The following is a 23,266-nucleotide window of genomic DNA, read 5'->3' as shown; positions in this document are numbered from 1 at the left end:
ACAATAGTTCTATTTGTGTGTGCACAACTCTTTTTTTTCCATGGTAAGGATGACCTTTACATGGAATTGCCCAAATATTTCACAACCTGCGGAATGGCAGGACAGATCAAATATGCTGAAAATTGTCCCTCCTCGTCTTCCGTATTACTCTGGGTAGATTTGTAGATGAATATGCTATATGCATAGAATCCCCCCACTGAGCTAGATATCTTCGACTGCTGTTTTGCTAAATTTCCAAGCCTTATACTTTACAGATTAGCACTGTTGCACATGCGCAACCCAACGGGAACGTTCTGCGTTTCCCAGAGGTCCAAAATGGCGATGGACAGTATGTCCACGTCTGCAGGAGGACTGTCATATCACAATGTTTCTGACTTTTATCCTCGAAAACTTGGCCCAAAGCCGGACGTTGTACCGTCCGGAGTGACAGAGAGGAAAATCGGACCGTTGGATAAACCTGACATGGTGGCAGTGGATGTCATTAACATCAAGGATTCAGGTACATAGGTAGCGATGACGTTAGCTAATGTTAGGGATGTGATGCAGGCAAACCTAGCTAGCTAGCTGACAACAGTAGTAGTGCGCGTAAGCTAACTATGCTAACGTTTTAGCAAACGTTAACTAGAAGGCTTGTTAACACTAAAAAGTAATGTTTACTGGTGAAAAAAGATAATGGCGTCACTGAAATATATATGAAGAAAAGAAAGATAATAGCCACCTAGAATACAAAGTTGAACAAAGAACTCTGTTCAGCCACAAGCTAACAAACTGTTACTGACTGTGTTGGGTTAGCTAACTGATAGGCCTCAAATAACTCGGGAATGTTGAAGGTAGATTATCGAGCCTGGAAGTTAACAGGAAACGTTTGTACTCGGTTACGACACGTATCGCAGCACTATACAGACATTAATATACTTTTGACCATACAAAGTTGGCCACAAGTGCTGGCAGTCTGTTTATGTTGGCTAGCTAGCCATCTTAAGCTGTCAGTTTTAAATGTCACAAACCGACAGACAAACGCATCAGCAGTAGCTTTCTTTAAATTCAGCAGTGGCGTACATTTGCATTGTATTTGAACCATAGCTTAAATAAAGTATTCTGTAAATTCGGGACCTTTAGCCTCGGTGGTTTGCTCAAGATGTCCTCACGTTACCTTTTGAGGACTGGTATGAAAAGGCACTTAAAATATGGGGCTTATATTCTCATTTTCAGAAACGGTGTTAGATAGATAGATAGATACTTTATTGATCCCCAAGGGGAAATTCAGGGGGTCTCAGTAGCATACAGACATCACACACAACATGCACTTACAGCAGAAATGGTAAATATAAGTATAAGTATAAACATATAACCAAACTCCACTGTACAATAGAGACAGTAGGAGATAAGAAAAACTAACAAAACTAAATACTAACTATACTATATAAATTAAATGTAAAAAATCCAGTGTGCTTGAGGGTGATCAAGCATGAGACGCTTGTAGTGACAGGGCCTGTAGTTCTGTGTGCATGGTGAGGTGCTCAAGAGAGTGAGTGTCATGGTGAAGGTGCAAAAGTAGTCCAACAGTAGTTCTGTGTGTATGGTAAGGTGCTCAAGAGAGTGAGTGTCATGGTGAAGGTGCAAAAAGTAGTCCAACAGTAGTCCTTTAGTTATGTGTGCATGGTAAGGTGCTCAAGAGAGTGAGTGTCATGGTGAAGGTGCAAAAAGTAGTCCAACATTAGTCCAACAGTGCAACAGTGCAATAATAAGGTCTAGAGACCAGCATAAATAATATGGACAAATAGGAGAGTAAAGTATAATGTAGACAAGGTAATATAAAAAACTATAAAAAAATATGTCAGTGCAAGAACAGGATGAGGTAATAGGGTTACAGCCATTCAGTATTGTAGCAGAAGCCATTGATCATGTGTGCTAATATAGCATGAAAAAACAGTGTAGCAGGAAAACAGTAGTAAAGACATTAGGCTGTGGACATTGGTAAAACAGTAGTAAAACAGTAGTAAAGCAATAGTGGGCAGTCAGTGCTCAAACATGGAGAGGGTGGAGAGGCAGACAGACTAAGCAGAGAAATCTATCTCTCCTCTTCCCTTTAGTGAAGCATTAAACAGTTCAATGGCCCTGGGGACAAATGACTTCCTCAGCCTTTCAGTTGTGCATGGCAGTGAGCGAAGTCTCCAGCTGATCAAGCTCTTTTGCTTTTTAATAGTGCTGTAGAGTGGATGGCATTCATTGTCCAAGATGTTGATCAGTTTGTTCAGGGTCCTTTTGTCAGATATTGAAGTGATGCACTCCAGTTCAGCTCCCACTACAGAGCCAGCATTCCTTACCAGTCGCCCAGCATCCTTCTTCTTTGTGCTTCCTCCCCAGCATACCACTGCATAGAAGAGGACGCTGGCCACAACAGACTGGTAGAACATCCTGAGGAGCTTGCTGCACACATTGAAGGACCGCAGCCTCCTCAGGAAGTACTGCCTGCTCTGCCCTTTCTTGTAGAGTGCGTCAGTGTTGGCTGACCAGTCCAGTTTATTGTCCAGGTGGAGACCCAGATACTTGTAGGTGCTTACCACCTCCACATTGACCCCATCAATGGAGACTGGTAGCAGAGCGGGCTTAGACCTGCGGAAATCCACCACCATCTCCTTGGTCTTTGAAGTGTTGAGTTGAAGGTGATTGAGTTTGCACCATTGCACAAAGTCCTCCACCAGGCTCCTGTACTCCTCCTCTTGCTTGTCCCTGATACACCCCACAATTGCAGTATCGTCAGAAAACTTCTGCATGTGGCATGACTCGGTGTTGTAGCAGAAGTCAGATGTGTACAGGGTGAACAGGACTGGAGAGAGCACAGTCTGGAGTGAGACTATCGTCACAACTTCCCATAGTCTGGAGTGAGACTATCGTCGATTTCATGCGAGATTGATAGGGAAGTGATTGGCCTCTATTTGTGCTATTTTTGAAGACCTACCTATCAGTTGTTTCTGAGGGCGGGCTTTATCTCTCTCACTTTCTGTTACGCATAGCCTGCCTGCTATGGCCTCTAGCCTGCCTGCTATGGCAGCAGCGATATGACCAAGGAAAAAAAGAAAATGTTCGCTAACAAACACGGGCCACATGCTACACTCTCTCTGACTTTAAACTCAAGGTAAAACATCATATTGTTAGGATACTTTTCTCTTGCCCTCGGTGGGTTAAATGAAAGACTTGCTGAGGTGAGGTTAACAAGTGTTTACTCGCAAATTCACATTCTCGCAGCTGGCCGTTTTGAATTGCTTTGCGAAACAAAACGACTCTGAGTGCGATTGTGAATTTAGCTTGGCTTGATAGTTTAATATTGTCTTGGAAAGTTATTGCTTGTTCACAAGTTATTTCATTTAGCATTATATTTTCCATGTGTCGATGATGGTTAGACATGACGTTCTCAGGGAGCGCAGACCTTTCCAAGGCCAAATGTAGGCCTAGTTATATGCAACATATCTGAAAGTGGACCTAGCAAAATATTTTGACTTTCTCAGTGATAGGTGTTTAATTTGTTTGTTTTCTGTGTAGCATATAGATCATAATTCTTGATAATTAGCACGTAAACAAGCGAGACCTAAGCTTCTAGAGTAGACTGACATAACGCACCTATTGCTGAGACCCGCCCCTTTAGTCGGAATGTGATCATTGCAACCTCAGTAGACACGAGAGGAGCAGAAAGACACCAACATAACATGAGGGATAGATGTATTTCTTCACAAAAAAAAAATCAAATAATAATGGATTGAAAAGAGGTACTAATAAACCAGACATGCTAGAACAGATACCAGAAAATGGACATCCACAGTCCCTTTCTATCAACACATAGTGATTTTCATAGATAAGGATTAGGCTTTAAAACAGATTGTCAACATTTATGTTGTTTGGTCTGTTTTTGGCTGCATACATGAAGGCCAAGGTGGTGAAGAATGCTATTGAAATTGTCTCCTTAATTCCAAATGGAGACACCGTTGACCGTAGATTCCAGTGTAGTTAAGAGCAGGTAAAACTTGAGGCTGGCTTGCGAAAGAATAGTTCTTTATTCTGGATGTAACAACAGAGTTCTGGTAACCCTGTTGTACGCACAGCACAGCACAGTGTTGCAAGGTGAAGCCAAGGTAATGAACTGAAGCCAAGATCTGGGAAACTTCTGGCTAATTATAATACCAGAATATACATTCATGTCTGGGGTCAGATTGGAGGGGGGGAAACAGACAGTGATATAGTCTTATTCAATTAAGACGTCTTGTGGGGGAGGTACACCATTTGCTATTGTAAGGTGACAACATTCTGTCAATAAACATCCTGTCCTCGCAGTTTCTGCAGTATTAAACAAAGAACCAAAAGAATGACATACAGAAAACCACTAAAATCTAACAATCCCCCCGTCTGATCATAAATCAACTACATATATGATCACAATAAAGGCAAATACAAACAAATCAAAATGATCAAACAATTTCGAATAAAACTTAAGATTGTTAACAACCAAACATTTCCTGAAGTGTAGTGGTCAAGAAAAAACTAAAAATGTTTCTTAAATCGTAAACAATCAAATCATTCCTATAGTGTAGTGGTCAAGAAAATCTCTCAAAAGTAAGAGTCTAAAACTCTAAAAATGTTTATAATCGCCAAACAATAAAACAATTCAAACAGAACTTAGATTTTTTCAATCAAACCTTTCCTTTAGTGTAGTGGTCAAGTAAATCAGAATCTCAAATGTAAGAAGCTACAAAAATACCAAAAAATGTTCTATAGTGTAGTGTCTTTTACAATTAGGATGCCAAGTTCCTGAACTCATTGGTAGACGCGAAAAACCTATTTGTAAAACATCCTCTGATTTTACCAATTGCAGAGGGGGAAAAAACAAATGAGGTAAAAATTCACCTACTACCCTGCAAATTGCAGCGGCACTTGCATTCCACAAGCCAGAGGGGCAACTTGCATCCTTTCTACTCATATTTTACTGAGTTTTCAGTTATCACCTTAATGTCAATCAGGTAACTGATATTCAAATCCTGAAAATTGCATAAATGGACAGAGTAGGAACAAAGGTTGCCATTAAAATCTGAATGATTCCCAATAAACAACACTCTTGTGTCAGAATTTCACATGTGCTACCCTTATCTGCCAGTATAATGTCCAGAGCCCTTTTCTTCTGTAAGGCTACTTTGTGAATGGCATATAATTCTTCATTAATTGTGGATAGGGCTTCTATAGTATTATTGGCAATCTTGTCCATAACAGAAGTTAACTCTGTATCCGTTAAGAAATGTTGGGTCGGAGCACATAACAACTCCCTTCCCTGTTTGAGGGCAAACATGGGTATGCATGTTTCCCGCAAAAAAAAATATAGTCCCATTCATGGTCATCTTGACATCCAACATCTGGTTGTGGTCCGGCAGTGGGAGGACGTCTGATATGAAAACCATCATTGTCAGGATCACGGTTGTCATCCACTCTGTGCATCCTGGGGTCACTCCCATGTCGCTATGATCACTGGTGGTGTCGTCGTCAAACGGCTGTTTGGGCGTTGTGGTCACGGACAGTAGTTTCTGAAATGACAAACAAAAAAGAGCGGCAGTATACTAATGCTCACAGAAAATTGGAAAAAAGCATGCAAATTAAGTTGAAAACAAGAATCTATCAAATTATAAAAGGGTCATATAATTTCATCAAATAGCCTAAGGTTCAGTATCATGTAATTTCTAGGACAGGACTCAAGGTTTAGCCATGGTCGTCTGAGACTGCATCAGTTGGCCCTTCCCAATTAGCTTCAAAGACTACACTGAGTGGTCATTAATCATCGCCCAATTGCCAGGTGGGGAGTGTCCCCCGTCAAGATGCTTGTGACACTTCATTGTCAACTGATGGCCTGCTTTTTTGAATGTTTCAGCCAATTCAGAACAATATGCACTCAAAGCATCTGATCCCAAATGTACAATCGCAGTACACAAAACAAGTGCAGACATAGGTTTTCCAGTCACAACAAGCGGGCCAAGCCCTGTCTCTTTGTTGTTGGTAGGACTCACACCGCACACGGCAGGTGGCAGTGGCACAAACCAAGGAAAACCTTCCTGGCGGCCTTTATCATAACTTTCCTTCAAAAAAGGATTCATCCTCTCCACTCCTTTAAAGGATTGTGGGTAATGAAAACCGTGGAACAGCCATTGGGTGCCCAGCACCCTGCCAACCTCTGCACAAACAGCTGCAGTAAAACCCAGGCTATCCATTTTAGGCAGCGTCTGACATGCTTGCCCAATCCACATTTTAGCAGGCTCAACAGAAGTGGTCACATGTTATATCTTGTTAAAGATCATTTCCTCGCCTTCAACATCACAAACAGATTGGATGTGGTTTGTAACCGGCAGAATTTGTTCATTTAAACAAGTTGGCATCGGCTCAGATCTCGCACATTGGGCACTCCTTATTTCATCCTGAGCCTTCTCCACCTTTAGCGACTTCTCCTTGAAGCTCAGCCTTTCAGCCTTAAGCTCAGACAATTCTCTCTTGAGCGCATCAACCCTTTCTGCCGCCACCTTCTTCTCGGCAGCCTCACGCCTAAGCATGGCTTGATTCAAGATGACTAAAGACAATGGCAGCTTATTTCTATCGGATAGACGTTGCATTTTCCCCCATGCTCGCTGCAAATCGGCCATAGGCCACACATTATTATCATCATTCACAATGCCATATTTCATTTCAATCCTTTTCTCGGTCTCCTCCATCCTGAGATGACCGTTCAAAAAATCTCTCACCGTTGTAACTATTTCATCTTCACTAACTTGGGGCGGTGCCATCCCACCTTTCTCAGTTGTAGGGATCTGGCCGGCACGGGCCCTGTTCCTTTTACTGAACATTGTGTTAGTTATGTTAGATGTTAAAATGAAAAGCTAGATATCCAACAAGATGTTACTGGTAGGCTACGTAGCCTACTTCAAGCATCACTGCTTACCCTTAAGATGTCAACACTAAAACAAATTGTTTTCAACTTGTGACGCGTATAACAGAAATGACATTTCACACTTCAAACTGAGCTGCATTCTCGGCCAGTCTGAAAACTGCGCTTGATTCCCTCAGGCAATTCAAAACGCTGTGCCCTGATCAATAATCTCCTGTCTGATTAGTGCTGTAAAGCGCACGCAGGTTACAGCCCAGCGAGAAATATTATCAGGCGCATCAAAGACTCCGCCGAAAACACTATGTGGATAAAACAGTAACTACAAAACTCTATCATAGAATGAACATTCCTAATGATAGCCTCTAACTTAGCGACCGCTATAGTTAGCCTGTGCACTATTACATTTCTCCTGCCTTGCTGCGTACAATATGCCCGTCCAGTCTCGGCTGACGCCACACCAAATCCATTCAGGATAAGACTTGTACGCAGTCTTATAGCCCAGCGCAAAATATTAACAAGCACATAAAATCCGTGCACTATCAAATTTCTCCTGCCTCGCAGCGAAACAATATGCCTGCCTAGCCTCAACTATGCACCACACCAAACCCAGTCATTCTTTGTTGCAGCCTCACACCCTGCACCATAGAACTACAGAATAAGTCTTGAAACGCTGTCTTACAGCGCAGCGGGAAATACTAACAAGAACATAAAACAGTAGCTACAAACTCTAACTTAGCCTTAAGCTACAGTTAGCCTCTAATTTAGTCAGTCACCACTACTAAATTATCCAAGAGATAAAAATCTATCTCAAAACATCCACAAAATGAAAAATACAGAATGCAAAGCTCAAAATGCGTAAATAGGCCTACGACGTCAAAATAGTTGTATACACACAAAACATGCAGGACTGTTGGCTTCTAGACAGCTGCAGGCAAAATTTTTCTTGCTCAACACACTGGTACTCTAGTCAAACTGTAACCCAAAAACAGCAAATTTCTGTTCTTTTTTGTAGCGTGAATAATTAAAAACGACTCACCGTTGAAACAGGCTGTTGTCCTCTTCAGGATGAATCTTGTTTTTTCCTTATTTCACGTACAAGTGGGTGGACAACACCAACTGAAGAATGCTATTGAAATTGTCTCCTTAATTCCAAATGGAGACACCGTTGACCGAGTAGATTCCAGTGTAGTTAAGAGCAGGTAAAACTTGAGGCTGGCTTGCGAAAGAATAGTTCTTTATTCTGGATGTAACAACAGAGTTCTGGTAACCCTGTTGTACGCACAGCACAGCACAGTGTTGCAAGGTGAAGCCAAGGTAATGGCGTCTTTCGGAAATATGTCACCTTTTTCCGCCCTTCTGAGTTGGCAGGTATGAGTGATGGGGGAGGGGAGGGGAGGGGGAGTGCATCTGGGGTCTGTGTGTCGTGTGAAGTCGTTGTCACCTCATTGTTCGTGGTCGCCATGTGGGGGAGGGGTGCAATATCCAGTGATGGTGGGGGTGAGTGTTGCACTGGTAATGAGGTGGGGTGGGGGCTGGGGGATGACCACCTCCTTGATGTCCCTGTCAAGGTTGCCAGAGTCTTGGACAGCTCAACAGGCACAGGCAAGGAGGCATCAGGCGGGGGCAGGGCGTGGGGTGATGGGGGCTTAGGTCGTTGGATGTCCCCGGGATACAGAGCTGGAGAGACTGGGAGGTGGGGGTAGGGCGGGCACGCAAACAAGAGCAGTACTTGGAGCTGGTGCAGGGCAATCAAACCTGTTGTAAAAGTGATTCAGCTGGTTCGCCCTGTCCAGGCCTCCCTCCACAGGCACCGCTCTTCTTAAGGCCAGTGATGGATTTCATACAGTCCCACACCTCCTTCATGTTGTTTTCTTGCAACTTCTGTTCCATCTTCCTTCTGTAGTCCTCCTTAGCCTCTTTCAGCTTATTCTTGAGTTTCCCCTGTACTCGCCTCAGCTCTGCCATGTCCCCCTCTTTAAACGCCATCTTTTTCCTATTGAGAAGGGTCTTGACATTACTGGTTATCCAAGGCTTGTTATTTGAATAGCAGCGTACAGTCCTTGTGGGAACAACAATGTCCATACAGAACTTCATATAGTCAGTAGTGCAATGTGTGACCTCCTTTAAGTCCTCTCCATTCAGTAGCACACTCCAGTCAGTGGACTCAAAGCAGTCTCTCAAAGCCTCATCCGCTTCTGGTGTCCACTTCCTGAAGGTGCGCGTGGCAACTAGTAGCCTCTGAACTTTTGGCTTGTACATTGGCTGAAGATGAATGAGGTTATGGTCCGACTTCCCCAGTGCGGGAAGGGGGGTGCCACTGTAAGCATCCCTCACGTTTGCATACATGAGGTCTATTGTCCTGTTTTTCCTAGTTGGGCAGTCAACAAACTGGTAAAAGTTTGTGAGGGTGGAATCCAGTGTAATGTGGTTGAAATCACCAGAGATCGCAAAGAAGGCATCACTGTGCTGAGTTTGGAGCCTAGGGCAACGTGTTGAATTTGACCTCTTTCATTTATGTTTGCAGATATTCCAATGCACAGGAAAAAGCAAGAGAATGACACATACATTCTGGTAAGTTTCAAAGTGAAAGATTTTTTTGGGAACCTCTACGAATGCATTCCATGGATTCATTTAGCCTTAATTCATTTAAGTTTTACCTTGATAAGGCTTAATATCTACATTTAATGTTCCAAGCCTTTTTGTAGACATTCTGTCAGTTGTTCAGGGATGTTACAGTAAGGACTGTAAAGGGCAAGTAACAATGAAAAATGTTTAATGATTACAAATGTATGTTTCAAGCTAGCACACAAGCATATACATCATACCTTAGATATTCACACAAGGTGAAGTAGGCATCTATATGTATTTAATTTGGTCTTTGATGCTGTCTGTTGTCATAAATGTAGGCCTACTTCTCCCAGTGTGTCTGCACTAAATATTTTTATTTGTGTGTGCACACACACACAACAAATACATATAAGAAGGTTGTGAAGTTGCATATGCATTTTAGAGAAAAGCTGTATAAATATATATGGCTGTATAAATATATATAACTTTAAATGCTGTTTTTCATCGCAAAACTGTTGTGTAACTGAATCCTGGAAACTGTTGCATGCAGACAGTGTCAGCCTAATGTTAATGACAAATAGCCAGTAGATGGAAGCACTGTCCTGTGTTACCAGCTATTATTTGTATTCACTATGACTATATTGTTGATTCTTTGTTAGCTGTTTACAAAAGTATATAAATATTTGCTCTAAATATACAACATACATTTAATTTGAAGGTGCCTTGTCAAGTTGAAATATGAAGTTATATCTTTGGCTCTATGGGATGTCATCTCTGTGCCCTGTGCCTTCCTGCAGGGAACTATCCATCCCTTCCGGAAGACGCATAGGTCGATTTTTGGAAAGTTGAAGCAGGAGTTCCGTTTGGTTGCCTCTGACAGACGAGTGAGTATTGTTATGGTGTGGGATTATCCCTCCAGATCCCCCCCACACACACACACACACACACACACACACACACACACACACACACACACACACACACACACACACACACACACGCATACACGCATACACTCACACATTCCATAGGCCACACATATAAGCACCCTTTAACCAGAAAGTGTTGTTTTGGTCTTCAGTTGCTCGTTTGACAAAATCATAGCTTGGTTGTTGTTGTATGACACATTAAGCTCTTCATCCTGCACACAGAAGCCTTCACCAAAACAAACTTGCTAACATTAATCCATCACAGAAGAAGTGTTCCCTAGAGGTCTTCTGTGAATCTGTGGTTAAATCACTCTTTATCCGGGCTACCTCAATCCCGTCCACCCAATAGGCAGTGGTTACCCTTAATCTGACCTTTTCATAATGGGGTTGTCCTGGACGATGGCTGCGATGGCAGCGAAGATGAGCGATTAGGTATTTCAGATGGGCAGAGAGTGTTTTTTTTTTTTTAAAGATGATTGTAATCCACTTTTACCCTGCACTAGGATCCCTGCTTTATCAAACAAAGAAAAATTGGATTAGCAAGCAAACACAAGTTCCAGGAGAGCAGCCGACTGAATTCTTTTGATTTGTATGTATGTATTTGTGGGGTAAACCTCTCTCAAATATCCATACTTTAATGCTTATTGGCAAAACTGCAAATCCATCAGGAGGAAGAGGTGTTTACTGCCATTGATTCACAGATCGGGGCACACACTTATAATTTGAAGATTTGCTCAGGACATTGTTGTTTTTGTAATTCTCTCATAGATGTACAGATCTGATTTACAAGGTATATCTGCTCCGGCAGATTTAAACTGTGCCATTACTGCCACAGCCACTGTGTCTGACAGATAGTGATTATAGTGAGAGATATCAGATGTATAATATTGTGATCAGATGTACATTTTCTTTATTCTCTGAAGTTGTGTACGTCTACAAAGGAAGGTCTGCAAGGTTATACCTCCAAATTTAGTGTACATCTATGAGAATTTTGCTTCAGAGTACTCCTATCCCAATTTAATTTAAGTTGCAGCAAACCATTTTAGCAACTTCTCTGACTAGGTTGTTTTCAGACACGAGCATGATTTTTGTGGAAGCAGTCTATATACTCTAGTGTCATTCATGTGTCATACGCACACAACGATAAGCCTAAATACGGGTTTACCTGGAAAAACACCAATATTTGTGACCCTCTTAGAAGCATGAGGTGCAAGCCCAATTTTACTCTTTGTGCCACCCTATAGACAGCTTAAAAATGTTAGATCTAACTTTTCTCTTGCAATGACCTCTCCGGTAAGTGCATGTTGTGTGTGATGTCTGTATGCTACTGACACCTTGAATTTCCCCTTGGGGATCAATAAAGTATCTATCTATCTATCTATCTATCTATCTGAGAATTGGGGAAAAAATAAGAATGTCACTCAAATCAGCATCCAAAATAGTCATATTATGATAACAGTGTAACATGCAGTGTATAGTGGTCACTTAAGGCCACTCTAATCCCTCTGTCTGCAGGTATGTTTGTTCAGAGCAGTGCTGAGGTCAAGGCAGGCCAAGTTCATTCCACTTTGACCGGGTGGTCTTTTGTGTGTTGGTATTCTAGATACCAGGAGATATTGGGAGAAGTTCAGCTGCTTTTAGATCAAGGAGGGCTCACAGACATAAGTAGTTAAGAGGGAGGTATCCTAGAAAGGAAGGGGGTGGTCTGCAGCTCACTGGCTGTGTATGTACAACTTTATAACAGCATAGCCCTCTATGATGCCACATGGTGGTTACAGTTACTTTGTCTGTACGCTAGGGGGCAGTGTGTTGACTCCTGTCTCCGTATTAGAGAGAGGGGGGTGGATGTTGGTTGTGATGCTGTCTTGTTGTTTGCACACACACACACACACACACACACACACACACACACACACAGTGCAGACAGACTCCGCCACAGGCTCCACACAAGCCTCCACTGTCCTCCATCTTTTATATCTGGCTGGGCTTTGTCAGTGGACGCCCAGGCCTTGTCATAACACAGTGCACCGCAGTAATTGTAGATTTCACAGCAGTGCCCGGCGTGCTGCAGACATCGATGCGAGGCGACAGCTGAAGTTCCCCCGCGACGCGAGCACGCCCTCCGCCTGCCCGTTGCCGCTGTTGGTGGCGTCTTCGTCTTCACCTTCTTTTATTGTCCGCTTTCAGGTGCAGTGCAGTCAGGATGGAGGAAGAGGTCGTTTAGTGTTACGCCCAGATCAAATAATCGCCCTCAGACAAGCAGCAGAAAATGTCCTGCTGACACGTTGCGACAAAGCCGGGGGGGGGGGGGTTTGGTGTATGGTTCCGTTTTAGAAAGGCGCAGAGCTACATTTGTTGCCAATTCTACACTCTAAAACGGATAGTTCCGTTCTTTGATTGTGATTGGCTGAGCTGCGTTCGAAGCCATTGTAGAATTACCCATGTATGTTTTGACCGTCGTTGGGACACAGATTACCCAATAAAAAAAATAGAGAAGCACATCTTTTTTTTTTCATTTTGGGCAAAAAAAAATGGTTAGGGTACTGTTACATGCTCAAAAGAAAGGAACGGCAAAAAAAAAAAACGTCAAACAAAGTAGCAAGCATGGCTGTCCCTTTTCTGTATTTTGGGACTTCAGAGGTGATTCTCTCAAACACATCTTGGATTCTGACTGATTGAGATGTTTTTTACAGACAGTAGCTCTGATGGTGAAGCGTAGTCCACATGTATACAATTAGTTCTTACTATGTAAACATCACTGTCAGATGTTAAATGTCGATGTTTTCTTAGCTGGGCTTTAGTAACAGGAGTATATTTGTGTTGTTGTGTCTCTTTCAGTCCTGGCGGATCCTGCTCTTTGGCGTGCTTAACGTGCTCTGCACTGCCTGGCTGCTCATGTGGTGCAGCTCGACCAACAGTATGGGTAAGTAGACAAGACGCCAGAGGATCCTAAGATAAGCAGGTTGTGTGTAGGATTCTCCATAGATAGACGGATGTTGGAAGTTGAGAGCACTCATTCAATGTAGGTACATGACGCATAACTGAAATAGACCAACAGATTTTCATGGCTAAGAAAATGCCAACTTTTTGGCCAGAGTGGTCTGCCACAGGGCACCCTTATACATAAACACGAAAAGTGCACAATTTCTAGTACAGGCATTCAAAGAACTTAGTAACAACCATGCTCAGAGAAAAATAAGGTGACCAAAGCCTCAGTGCTCATCCTTGGAAATGTAGTCAGCACTTCAGAAACTGCGGCGAAAGGGCAGCGCAGCAACACTGCAAAACCAGCCCCCCTGCTGTGTGGCATTGCGGCCAGGAAGGAGACATCGGTGGCGTATTGAGCTGCAGAGAGGCGACACGCGATCCCGACGTCGATACCTAGTGCAGATAAACAGCGCCACTGAGCCCAGCGACGCAGGTGCAGGACAAAAAGATCCCCGGCCGGCACAGGAAACTGTTGGTACACTTCCCATGTGGTGTTTATCCACACAGAAATGAATCAGTACTAATATTTAAGCCGGCGGGGGAGAGATTGTCTTTCCTGCTTTCCAGTCAGGAGGAGGTTGTATCTGCTGCTAGCCACAGCCTCCTGCTGCCATAATCAGCAGAGCCCTCAAGGCTCAGCCATATTATGTGGGGTGTGGGGATTTTTACAGAATAACAATAGCAAATCGTTATAAACAATAGCCGTAAACATTTGAAAATCATGACTCAGTAAGGAGAAGTAAGTAGTTATATACAAGGTGAACGGATAACTCTAAACGCTTTATGAAAATCTCAAAGCCTCATTGAGTTCCTGTTGATCTGGTGCATGATGGGAAATTATTCAAATGTCTGGTAAATACTGACCCAACGGGATTCTCAGTCTTTGCAAAATCATAGTCTGTGACTAAAATCTATGACTCGTCTTTAGATGTGAGAAGGTGTTAGACTTAAGTCTTTTAAAAGTATTTTTTAAAATCTTCTCAGACGTCTCAGAAGTACAGTATATGGACATCATTAGTAATAATACTTAATAGTAGGCCCAGTTCTACTGTTGTTGAGTTGCCTGTGAACATGTTGCCAGTTTAGATGTGGTTGAGTGTTGAACACAATGCGTATGCCTTTGTTAAGTCATAATTTTTTGCTTCTGCAATACTGTTGGTGAATTTTGAGCAGAATGGGACTGTTTCAGAAGGGGACATATTTAGAGGTGGTGCAGCAGAGCTGTATCAGTGACAAAAACAAAATGAGGCCACCAGAAGGAGCTAAAAATGGATTTACTGGACAGATTGAATGGATGGATTCAGTCCTGGACCGGGCTGATTTTCTGTTTTAATATCTGTTCTGTCTTATACTGTTACTCGGGGTCCAAGAAGTGCTTACTTCACAGATTCTGGCTCAAATTTTGCTAATATGGCAGACCTGTTTTGGTGTAATTTCTTCACAATGCAAGTGCCTCATGCCACGCATTCCATGCTTTCTACCGTCATTTGGCTTTTTACTGACGTCCTGTAGCTGGTGAATGCGTTGTTTTCAATAGCACAGTGTTATTAGTGCGTCTGTGTGGCGACGGGGGTAAATTAGATCTCTTCCACATCTCTGGAAGTTTTCCAGTCAGTGCGCAAAAGGGCCTGATGTGCTGGGCTGCACATCGGGCTTCTGGCTCATTTGGTTCAACTGCAAATGCCTGCAGTGATCAACCGCCCCTCTCGACACACACACACACACACATACACACACACATACACTCAGTCACACTTTTATCCTCCCCCAGACAACAGCAAACAGTGCTGAATACAACGTGCCGTCCACTGCAGGGCGCAGGCACATCAACAAACTGACAAGCAAACAAATTCCCTAAGGACTCACATTTTTGGGGTGGTGGAGAATTGGGGGCGCTGAGGTGGTGGGTGGGTGGCTAACATCACATGTCTGGTTTGATTTGCTAGATAAGGACATATCTGGAAGCCCATGTCTAAAGCAGGAAGGGAAATGACGACAACAACAACAACAACAATAATAACACTTTCATCAAACCCCCACTCAGTTATTGAGCTGTGTCTATGTCTTTCCCTGTAAATGCTAAAAATTACGGTGGCTTACCCTGAGGTGTTCCACAGAAGAGAACCTTCAGGGGCTGTAGAGTAAGAAAAGCCTGAGCACGATGAGCAAGATGACTGCATAGGTTACAACCACTACTTTTAATGCATGCCATGCTTTTTTAGATTTATTTATTTATGTGTGGCGCTGGAAACAAAGGCAGTTGACCTTGGGCTGAACCGTAAAGTTCACTGGAAGGGCTCTTCGATGTTAGCGATGATCATTAGCAGCAACAGAGGAGGAGGGGAGGGGGAAGCATCCCAACACACACACAGACACATGCACGCACACACACACACAGGCACACTCTAAGCTCGCTGTCAGGGGAGGTTTCCAACTCAGCGAATCTGCACAAAGCCCACCTCCTCTTCTCTTCTGTGCGCTCTCTCACTCTCTCTTCTCTGCCTCGCTCTCCAGGGCTTTGGAAGACGGTTATCACTGCACATACATGTTTTAACCTGGCTAATGTTTATAATTTATGTTTACTATACATCATACATACAGTATCATATATTTAAATATATATACTTTATGCACACTAAATACATAGAATATATATACACATCTCTGTTTGTTTACTTAAAGAAATCGTCTATGCTTTCTCTTGCTTAGTTTCCATCCCTCAGCCCGTCTGTGGCCGCCGCGAGGTTGTGTATTTTTGTTTCCTTCTATTTTGAAGGTGTGCGGTGTGCTGTGTGTTTGTGTAACAGAGCCTAATGCACCTCTCCGCAGCCTGTGTAAGATGTGAAACAGATGAGTCCACAGGACACTGTTTGCCTCCCGTCAGCCTGTGCCTGTGCGGATCAAATTCTGCAGCGGAAGATGGGATTGGGTTGCGCGGTGTTGAGAATGTCCGCGCCTTTATCCGATCTGCACATTCCTCTTTTGTCAACAATTCTTTCAGACCGATCGATACAAAATCCTACCCCCACCACCAGTCACAGCACAGTGCTCTGCTCAAAACACTGCTCTGAACTTTATGCTCATCAGTATCTGGCTTCGTGTCTGGTCACTTTTCCCATGAAAATCCTCTGGTATCCTGGATATTTTTTGTAATATCCTCAAACTAAGGATAACCCATTGCTTATCCTAATATCTCATTGCTTTTTGCTGTATGCAAATACCAAACAAGCCCATTTAGTCTACAATGCCATAATATGCAAGTACGAATTTTGAACAGAACAACTGGTGTTTCCTGAAAGTTGAATGTAATTTCACATCATTTCAGACAATTTCAGTGTCCGTCAAAGTGTACCGGAACACTAATACATATAGAAAAATAAGTTTGTTTTTTGTCGGTGAAGGCTTTTTTTTGTCTTAAACCTGTTTGCTGACTTGTTTTGGACTTGGATTAATCACATTATATTTGATCATTCAAATCTAATCTGCAAAAAGTATTAGGTATTACTTAAGTATATGTTGTTTACTTTGGCTGTTTTTGTTTCATCTGATGTTTGTTACACCCAGATGTAAATAAGTATCAGTTACTTTACAAATGTAAACATACAGTAGCTTCAATCACAAGTGTTTGTCATAACTTTTACTGAGGAGAAATATTGGAGAACGATCTAGATTGCTGGGTGATCTAGATTCCCACCCATTTTTTGAGACACCAACAATTCAATTGTTTGCTTCTCCAAACTCACTCTGCCTCAAATTCTATTGATAAGTGTGTGCATAGTCATTCACAACCAGGCATAGTCAGCAAACATCCACAGCCTCAGCCTAGGAATCTAAAAACTGGGCTTGGCTCTTGAGGCCCATCTTCATCCACATTGCTGTCAGCGCCGAGGCAGCCATTGCAGTCTGTAGAGCTAAGACAAGCCAAGCATAATGAGGTCAAGTGACTGGGTTTTCAGGCCTTAACCCTTAAAGGTGTAGCGTCACACCGGTGTGACGGGAATGTTGAGAAATGAACGTTCTAAAGAATATCTGGGTTCATTGAATTCAACATAGAATTTTAGAACCTTCAATTGTTGCGGAACTTAGAATGTTCAAAAACCTACACCTTTAAGGGTTAAACACTCCACTTGTGTCCTCCCCCCTCTTCTTTACTCTGCTCTCTACATCTCATCTCCTCCTGGCTCCACTGGGCCACTTTTGGTTTGATGTGAGCGGAAGGCAAACTAAACCAACTGTCAGGAAGGAAACGCGTCTGTCCCAAAATAGAGATGTTTCAAATTTTTTTTTTTTTTTGCAGCATATGTGTTGCACCACATAGTCATCAGAATGTTACAAATGTTTGCAGAGTTCATTGCTCAAAGAGAACTCCCCTGTTCCCTGGTAAATTCATGTTTGCTGTACCCCCACCCTCTTACCACGTAAAGGAACATGCCAACTTTTTGGGAAATTAGCTTATTTAGCTGCTTTCCAGATGTTCTCCACTCACCTGTTTTTCCCATGGTAGTAACATTCCCTCATAGTGTGGTAAGCTGATTGTGCTACGATCCTTGTACTGTAAGCTTTTAAATGACAATAGCAAATCAGGTGATTCATATTGGTCAATGGCTGCTAGTATAGCCAATATTGCAGTAATGAAAGAAAATTGTAACCTGCACTTGTGTGAAAGCATTAAATTGGACGAATTTGCCAGTAGGATCCGATTTGATCAAAACCATCTGATGCTGGAGATCCAGCCTGCATGGGAGCTGTTTGGCTGATTGTCCATCTAAACCATAAATCTGACTATTACAGTTCGTTGTGCGTTGGATCAGAATCAGATAATAACGTATGGGCAGTCAATGTGGACATGCGTATGGGAGAGGTGGGTTCAGTGTTCCCCCGGCCACCGCCTCCTCATCAGCAGCAGATGATGTTGAAGGTCCTTCTCACAAGGAGACCTGTTCCGTTCTTCTGCCTCTCGTCATCTCGCAGTCTCGGCAGTAGAGTGTAGAGTTCCCACAGCTCTCCCCTTCGGCCTCATGTTACACAGACCAGCGAGGGTCTCCCTCCTCCTTTATCATTCTGCTGAGGAGCTGACACTGACCAGCGAGGGTCTCCTCCTTTATCATTCTGCTGAGGAGCTGAGGATCATCAGTGAGTCCAGGGTTTCTAATTTTGGGTTTAACAATTTGTTTTGTGAGGAGAAGAGCCTTATATGTGTCTAACATTTCTAGTGCCATCTTAAAAAGTACTTTTGGATAATACCGACATAAGACTAAACCTTTATTTCCTATCTGAGTTAAGTTCATACAGTGCATGTCATTAAATTAGTTTATTTTAGCTTTAGATTGCTGTTAAAACTGGATTGCCATTTGCATTTCTCATGTATACCATCGCACACAGCCTGATAGATCTGTGATTTAGACCCCTACTTAGCACTGGTCCTTGATCCATTGGTGATGAAGCTACAATTAGCCCCCCTAACACACGCACACACACACTTTCCTCTCTTTGTGTGCATGCTGTTGATGGGTTAGTCTGGGCGGCGGCCTCATCGGCATGGTCTCATCTTACCCCCCGCCCCCTCCACAGCGCATGTCAGCAACAGAGAGGAGGGGCATGTCAGCCTGGCCCCCCACCCCACTCAACCCGGCCGCATCCTTTCTGAGTCTCCCGTTTCCCCCGCCAGGTGTTGCTGTGTAGTCAGTCAATAAAAGCTTTTAGTTTACATATGGAGCGATCTATTGTATTTAATATGCCACGTCGACAGACACACGAGAAGCCAGCCCGGTCGATGCGTGTTGCAGAACTCAATGACAGCGGAGTGCTGCAGTTTGCAAATCTAGACAAACCCCACCCCCCACCCCAACGACTCTTCGTCCCTGAAAATACAGTCCTGCGGTTCTGAGACTGTCCCCCCACACACTCACACACACACACACACACACGTACACACACACACACACACGCACACACCTCAGGAAAGGTGATACTCCTCTGCGGCCCTTCAGGAAGAGAGGAGATCTCCACCGCTTCCAGCCCATCCGTAACTTTCTGCTTATGCTCCCAATAACCAGCCAGCACTTAATGCCTTTTAATGGGACTGTGTTTGAGTCCCTGGGGGGGGTAAATGAGAGCCAGAGAGGGCATCGAGGGTAGAGGTGGAATGGAGGGGGCGGGGGCCTCACTGAGCATGGAGAGCGAAACTAATCAGTCAGATGGGTATGTTTATTTCACCGATGTGGCCCAGCAGACTTTGTGAAATATTCAGCCGGGGCAACAGGCTCAGAATTTTAGAATTGGCCTCCGTTCAATTCAATTGGAATGACAGGAAGTGGAATTAAATTAATCTCAATTCAAAGAAATTCCACACAGTCACACAACAGAAAGAATGTGTTGAATCTCACATACATTCAGTGTTGGGAAGGTTACTTTTTAAATGTAATTGGTTACTGTTATAAGTTACCCATTATTAATGTGGTTTGGATTACTTTATCGTATCTGACATACTGTGAAGCTTCATTGTAAAACACTACAAGGATTTTTTCGAATTTCATTGAATTTCAATTCTACTTTCTTTATTCTTTCTTTCCTTATGTCCTCAATAATACTTCCTTTAATTTAAATTTAAATTGTAATTCTAGATAGTGTTTTTTTTAACTCAATTCAAATTCAGTTCAATTTCAAGAATTGAATTAGAATTTAGGAGTCATTCGCAATTCAATTCTGAATTTTGCTCAACCCTGCGGGGCAAGCAGCACGTTTCTTTTAGGGTCCACAGGTTAGCCCAGCCCAGCCCAGCCCGAATGTCTCCGATTACAACCACCGCACTGCTCCTCTTTTATCTCCCATTGATCAGGCCTGTTTACATACTGATAGTATATTTTTTACTACCATATTTCTCTTGAGACTTAATCAGGACGATGCAGGTCAGAATCCAGGCTTTATTCTTTTCAATGAGGGGCCTAGTGCCCCTCAAGGGAGAAAAGTACATGTTTGTGTCACCCCATCATGGGTTTCACCAGATTATCAATATTCTCTTCTAACTTCTCTGACTAACAGAGACCATATTTAAAGTTACACACAAAGAAGGAGTGACCTCTAGGTCCAACCCAGTTTGAATATGCAATAGAAAGGGAGGATGAGGATTAGGCCTTCATCAGGTCTGGTCAGCTTCTATTATCTTTTAATTAAAACTACCCCCTTTCCTGGGAAGTCCTTCAGAGGCTTGGACACATGCTGTTCTACAAACATTCACACCTTGGTGATGGGCAAAAGGCATAAACAATGGATACACTGCATACAGACCAAAGACACACACACAGGGTACACATGGGTACACAATCACAAATGACCATAAGAACTATACAGTCTTCAAGTCATAAAGACTTGAATCATTAAACCATTCACATAAAATATGAATACAAAATATTCCCTTCAATACACAAGTGACCTTAATCTACACACAATATGCTATAATATTTGGGCCTTAGGACCCTGTGGAGACATAAAAGATAGGGTGGAGCTGTGTGGTGCTCTGTCCATGTTCCAGCCATTCTTTGACTTGGAGTTCTCCTTACGGTTTCTGTTAGAAAGATTGTGGTGGAGTGCCAATACACATAAATCTGCTTTATCTCTGTTGTATGGTTGCTTTGGACATCATGGCATTGTATAGGATGTGGTAATACTGCAGGAAAACACCAGGGGTGATAGGTGCAAGGCCTGGCTGGTGCGATCTTTCACTGGTAAATCATTAGTGCCAGGAAGAAATAGGTAGACATATAAACATGAACTTTACATCAGCATCAGATATCTATTTGTTTGTCAGTTAATCAATATTGTTGTTGTTTGTTGTTATACTGTGATATCCTCAAGCTTACTTTTTAATGTCTACACTGGTGAGGTGTTAAGTATGGTAGGACGTGTACTTTAATGAGTGCTAAATTATCATTACGTGTGCAGGTTTATTCTGATTGATGTGTTCCTTTGTGTTTTTTTCTCATTTTAGCCTTAACAGCGTACACATACCTCACCATCTTTGATCTCTTCAGGTGAGTGTCGATTGAGAGTCACATTTAGTGGGGTGTAATCCCACCTGAAACATCAGTCATCTGGTTTCTACAGCGTTCACTGTGTGTGGGAGACTATATTCTGTAATGGGCACACTTTTAACCTCCTGGCGTTTGTTCTCCCTAGTCTGATCACCTGTCTCATAAGCTCCTGGGTTAGCATGAAGAAGCCCAGTCAGTCCTACTCCTTTGGGTGAGTAAAACCAGCTGACTTTTTTTTTTTCTGACTAATCATATTTTTTTGTGCATGGCAGGTATGAACTTGCTTGCCAATCATTTCTGAATAAAAATCTGAATTTGGCTTAATCAGAAAAAACGTGTGTGTGTGTGTGTGGTCCGTAACATAACAAATACTACTTTGCTTAGTGTGACCTGGAATTTCTTAATACAATTTCTGGCACAAACGATATCCACAAATGTAATCTGAACACGAATCAAGCCTCAAGTTTAACAGAAAAATCAGGTCAAGATGACCTCTACTGTTTATATATTATGCAAGTCTCAGTTTCAGCATATTTGCTATTATATGAATGTAATATTATTTTGTCTTTGCATATTTGCAAGTAAATGTAGCGCATCTATCAACCTAAGTGCAGCATATTTACAATTTGTATGTATTTGTATGTGTGTGTATTTGTCATATTGAAAAATCAGCTAATGCCTGTAGTACATTTTGACCTACAGTAGGTGGTAACGTTAGTCAGCGTAGGTGTTCGCGCGGTGTCAACGCATAGATTGTCCAATGGCCGCCTGACTATGGCTCTGTCTGTGGCGCTAGTCTATATTAAACTCAGCAGGACCACATTTGCAGACTAATCCGGCGCCCCTGCTGACTAGCCGAGGACTCGTACAGTGAGCGTACAAGCGTGTGTTTTGGTGCGCATGCGCGGCACACGTGTGTGTTGTCCCTATCAGGCTCAGCGGGCCGGGCTTTGTTGTTGTGGGCCAAGCCCAGTGTTGATGGCGTAGCTTTCTCAGGGACCGAGCCGTGCTCAGTGTTTGGCTGGCACCCGTGACCCCGGGGTGTTGCGGCGTGGTTATTGCATGGAAAGCTGCTTTTCAGCTTCACTTGGCCTTAATGTGCTCAGTGGGCCAGCACAAAGGGTCAGCTCAGCCGCAGCCTCAGCCTCCTCTCCCCTCCCGCTGCTTGCACGTTTGCGTTCTCTCAGTCGCCCGCCCGGCCGCCCACTATGCTCGTTTTTAGCGCAGGGTTTTATCTCGTCCCCTGAGCTGCGTCGTGCTGTGCCGAAGCCGAGATCCCTACGCCGCCCACGTCCTGCTTGTCTCCCTCCCGCTACGCAGCAGGCAGGCGCAGAATAATACACCCTGCAAAATAAGCATCCGCATAACAATCCCACAAAAGGCCCTATTGTTGTCTGCTATCGATGGCCTGCTTGCCTAGGACGACGACGACGACGACGATGATGATGATGATGATTTTCGGGGAGCAGACTGCAGACAGTCAGTTGACACTTGCCCTCCCCCAAAACCTTACCATACACCCCCTTATGGATCTATATCGCTGTGAGGCACGTTCCTGCCCAGCGTGGCCCTGAGCCTGGCCCGGGTGACGCTGCGCTGCGCTCAGCTCTGTCCTGTCCTGCTCTGTGCTGCGTTCTTAAGCCTTTGTGTTAGGTCTTGTTTGGGTACTGCCGGAGGGGCTTTTGTGACTGCTGGTAAACATGGGGTGACCTCTTTGACACGTGGGTGTGCGTTTGGCGAGGAGCAGAGAAGCAGACTGCACCGTGTCGCTCCCGCCCTGTGTGTGTGTGTGTGTGTGTGTGTGTGTGTGTGTGTGTGTGTACGTGTACCCCACAAAC

General features: G+C 43.4%; 1 protein-coding gene across 1 annotated transcript in view; it reads left to right on the top strand.

Moving 5' to 3' along the window:
* The first annotated feature begins 283 nt into the window (after window positions 1-283).
* The window catches only part of slc30a6 (solute carrier family 30 member 6), a 43,455-nt gene continuing 20,472 nt past the window's right edge, over window positions 284-23,266 (top strand). The window contains exons 1-6 of the mRNA XM_076285437.1: window positions 284-499; window positions 9,438-9,484; window positions 10,279-10,365; window positions 13,249-13,333; window positions 21,386-21,428; window positions 21,574-21,639. Of these exons, the coding sequence (XP_076141552.1) occupies window positions 316-499; window positions 9,438-9,484; window positions 10,279-10,365; window positions 13,249-13,333; window positions 21,386-21,428; window positions 21,574-21,639 (512 nt within the window). The 5' untranslated portion in view covers window positions 284-315. The remainder of the gene's footprint in view (window positions 500-9,437; window positions 9,485-10,278; window positions 10,366-13,248; window positions 13,334-21,385; window positions 21,429-21,573; window positions 21,640-23,266) is intronic.

This window comes from Alosa pseudoharengus, unplaced genomic scaffold (genome assembly GCF_046254945.1).
Source record: "Alosa pseudoharengus isolate Yale_2024_CS ecotype anadromous, Long Island Sound unplaced genomic scaffold, YU_APseudo_1.1 YU_APseudo_1.1_scf_15, whole genome shotgun sequence".
NCBI lineage: Eukaryota > Metazoa > Chordata > Actinopteri > Clupeiformes > Clupeidae > Alosa > Alosa pseudoharengus.
The sequence above is the reverse complement of the archived record's forward strand: the minus strand, read 5'-3'. Positions and strand labels throughout refer to the sequence as shown.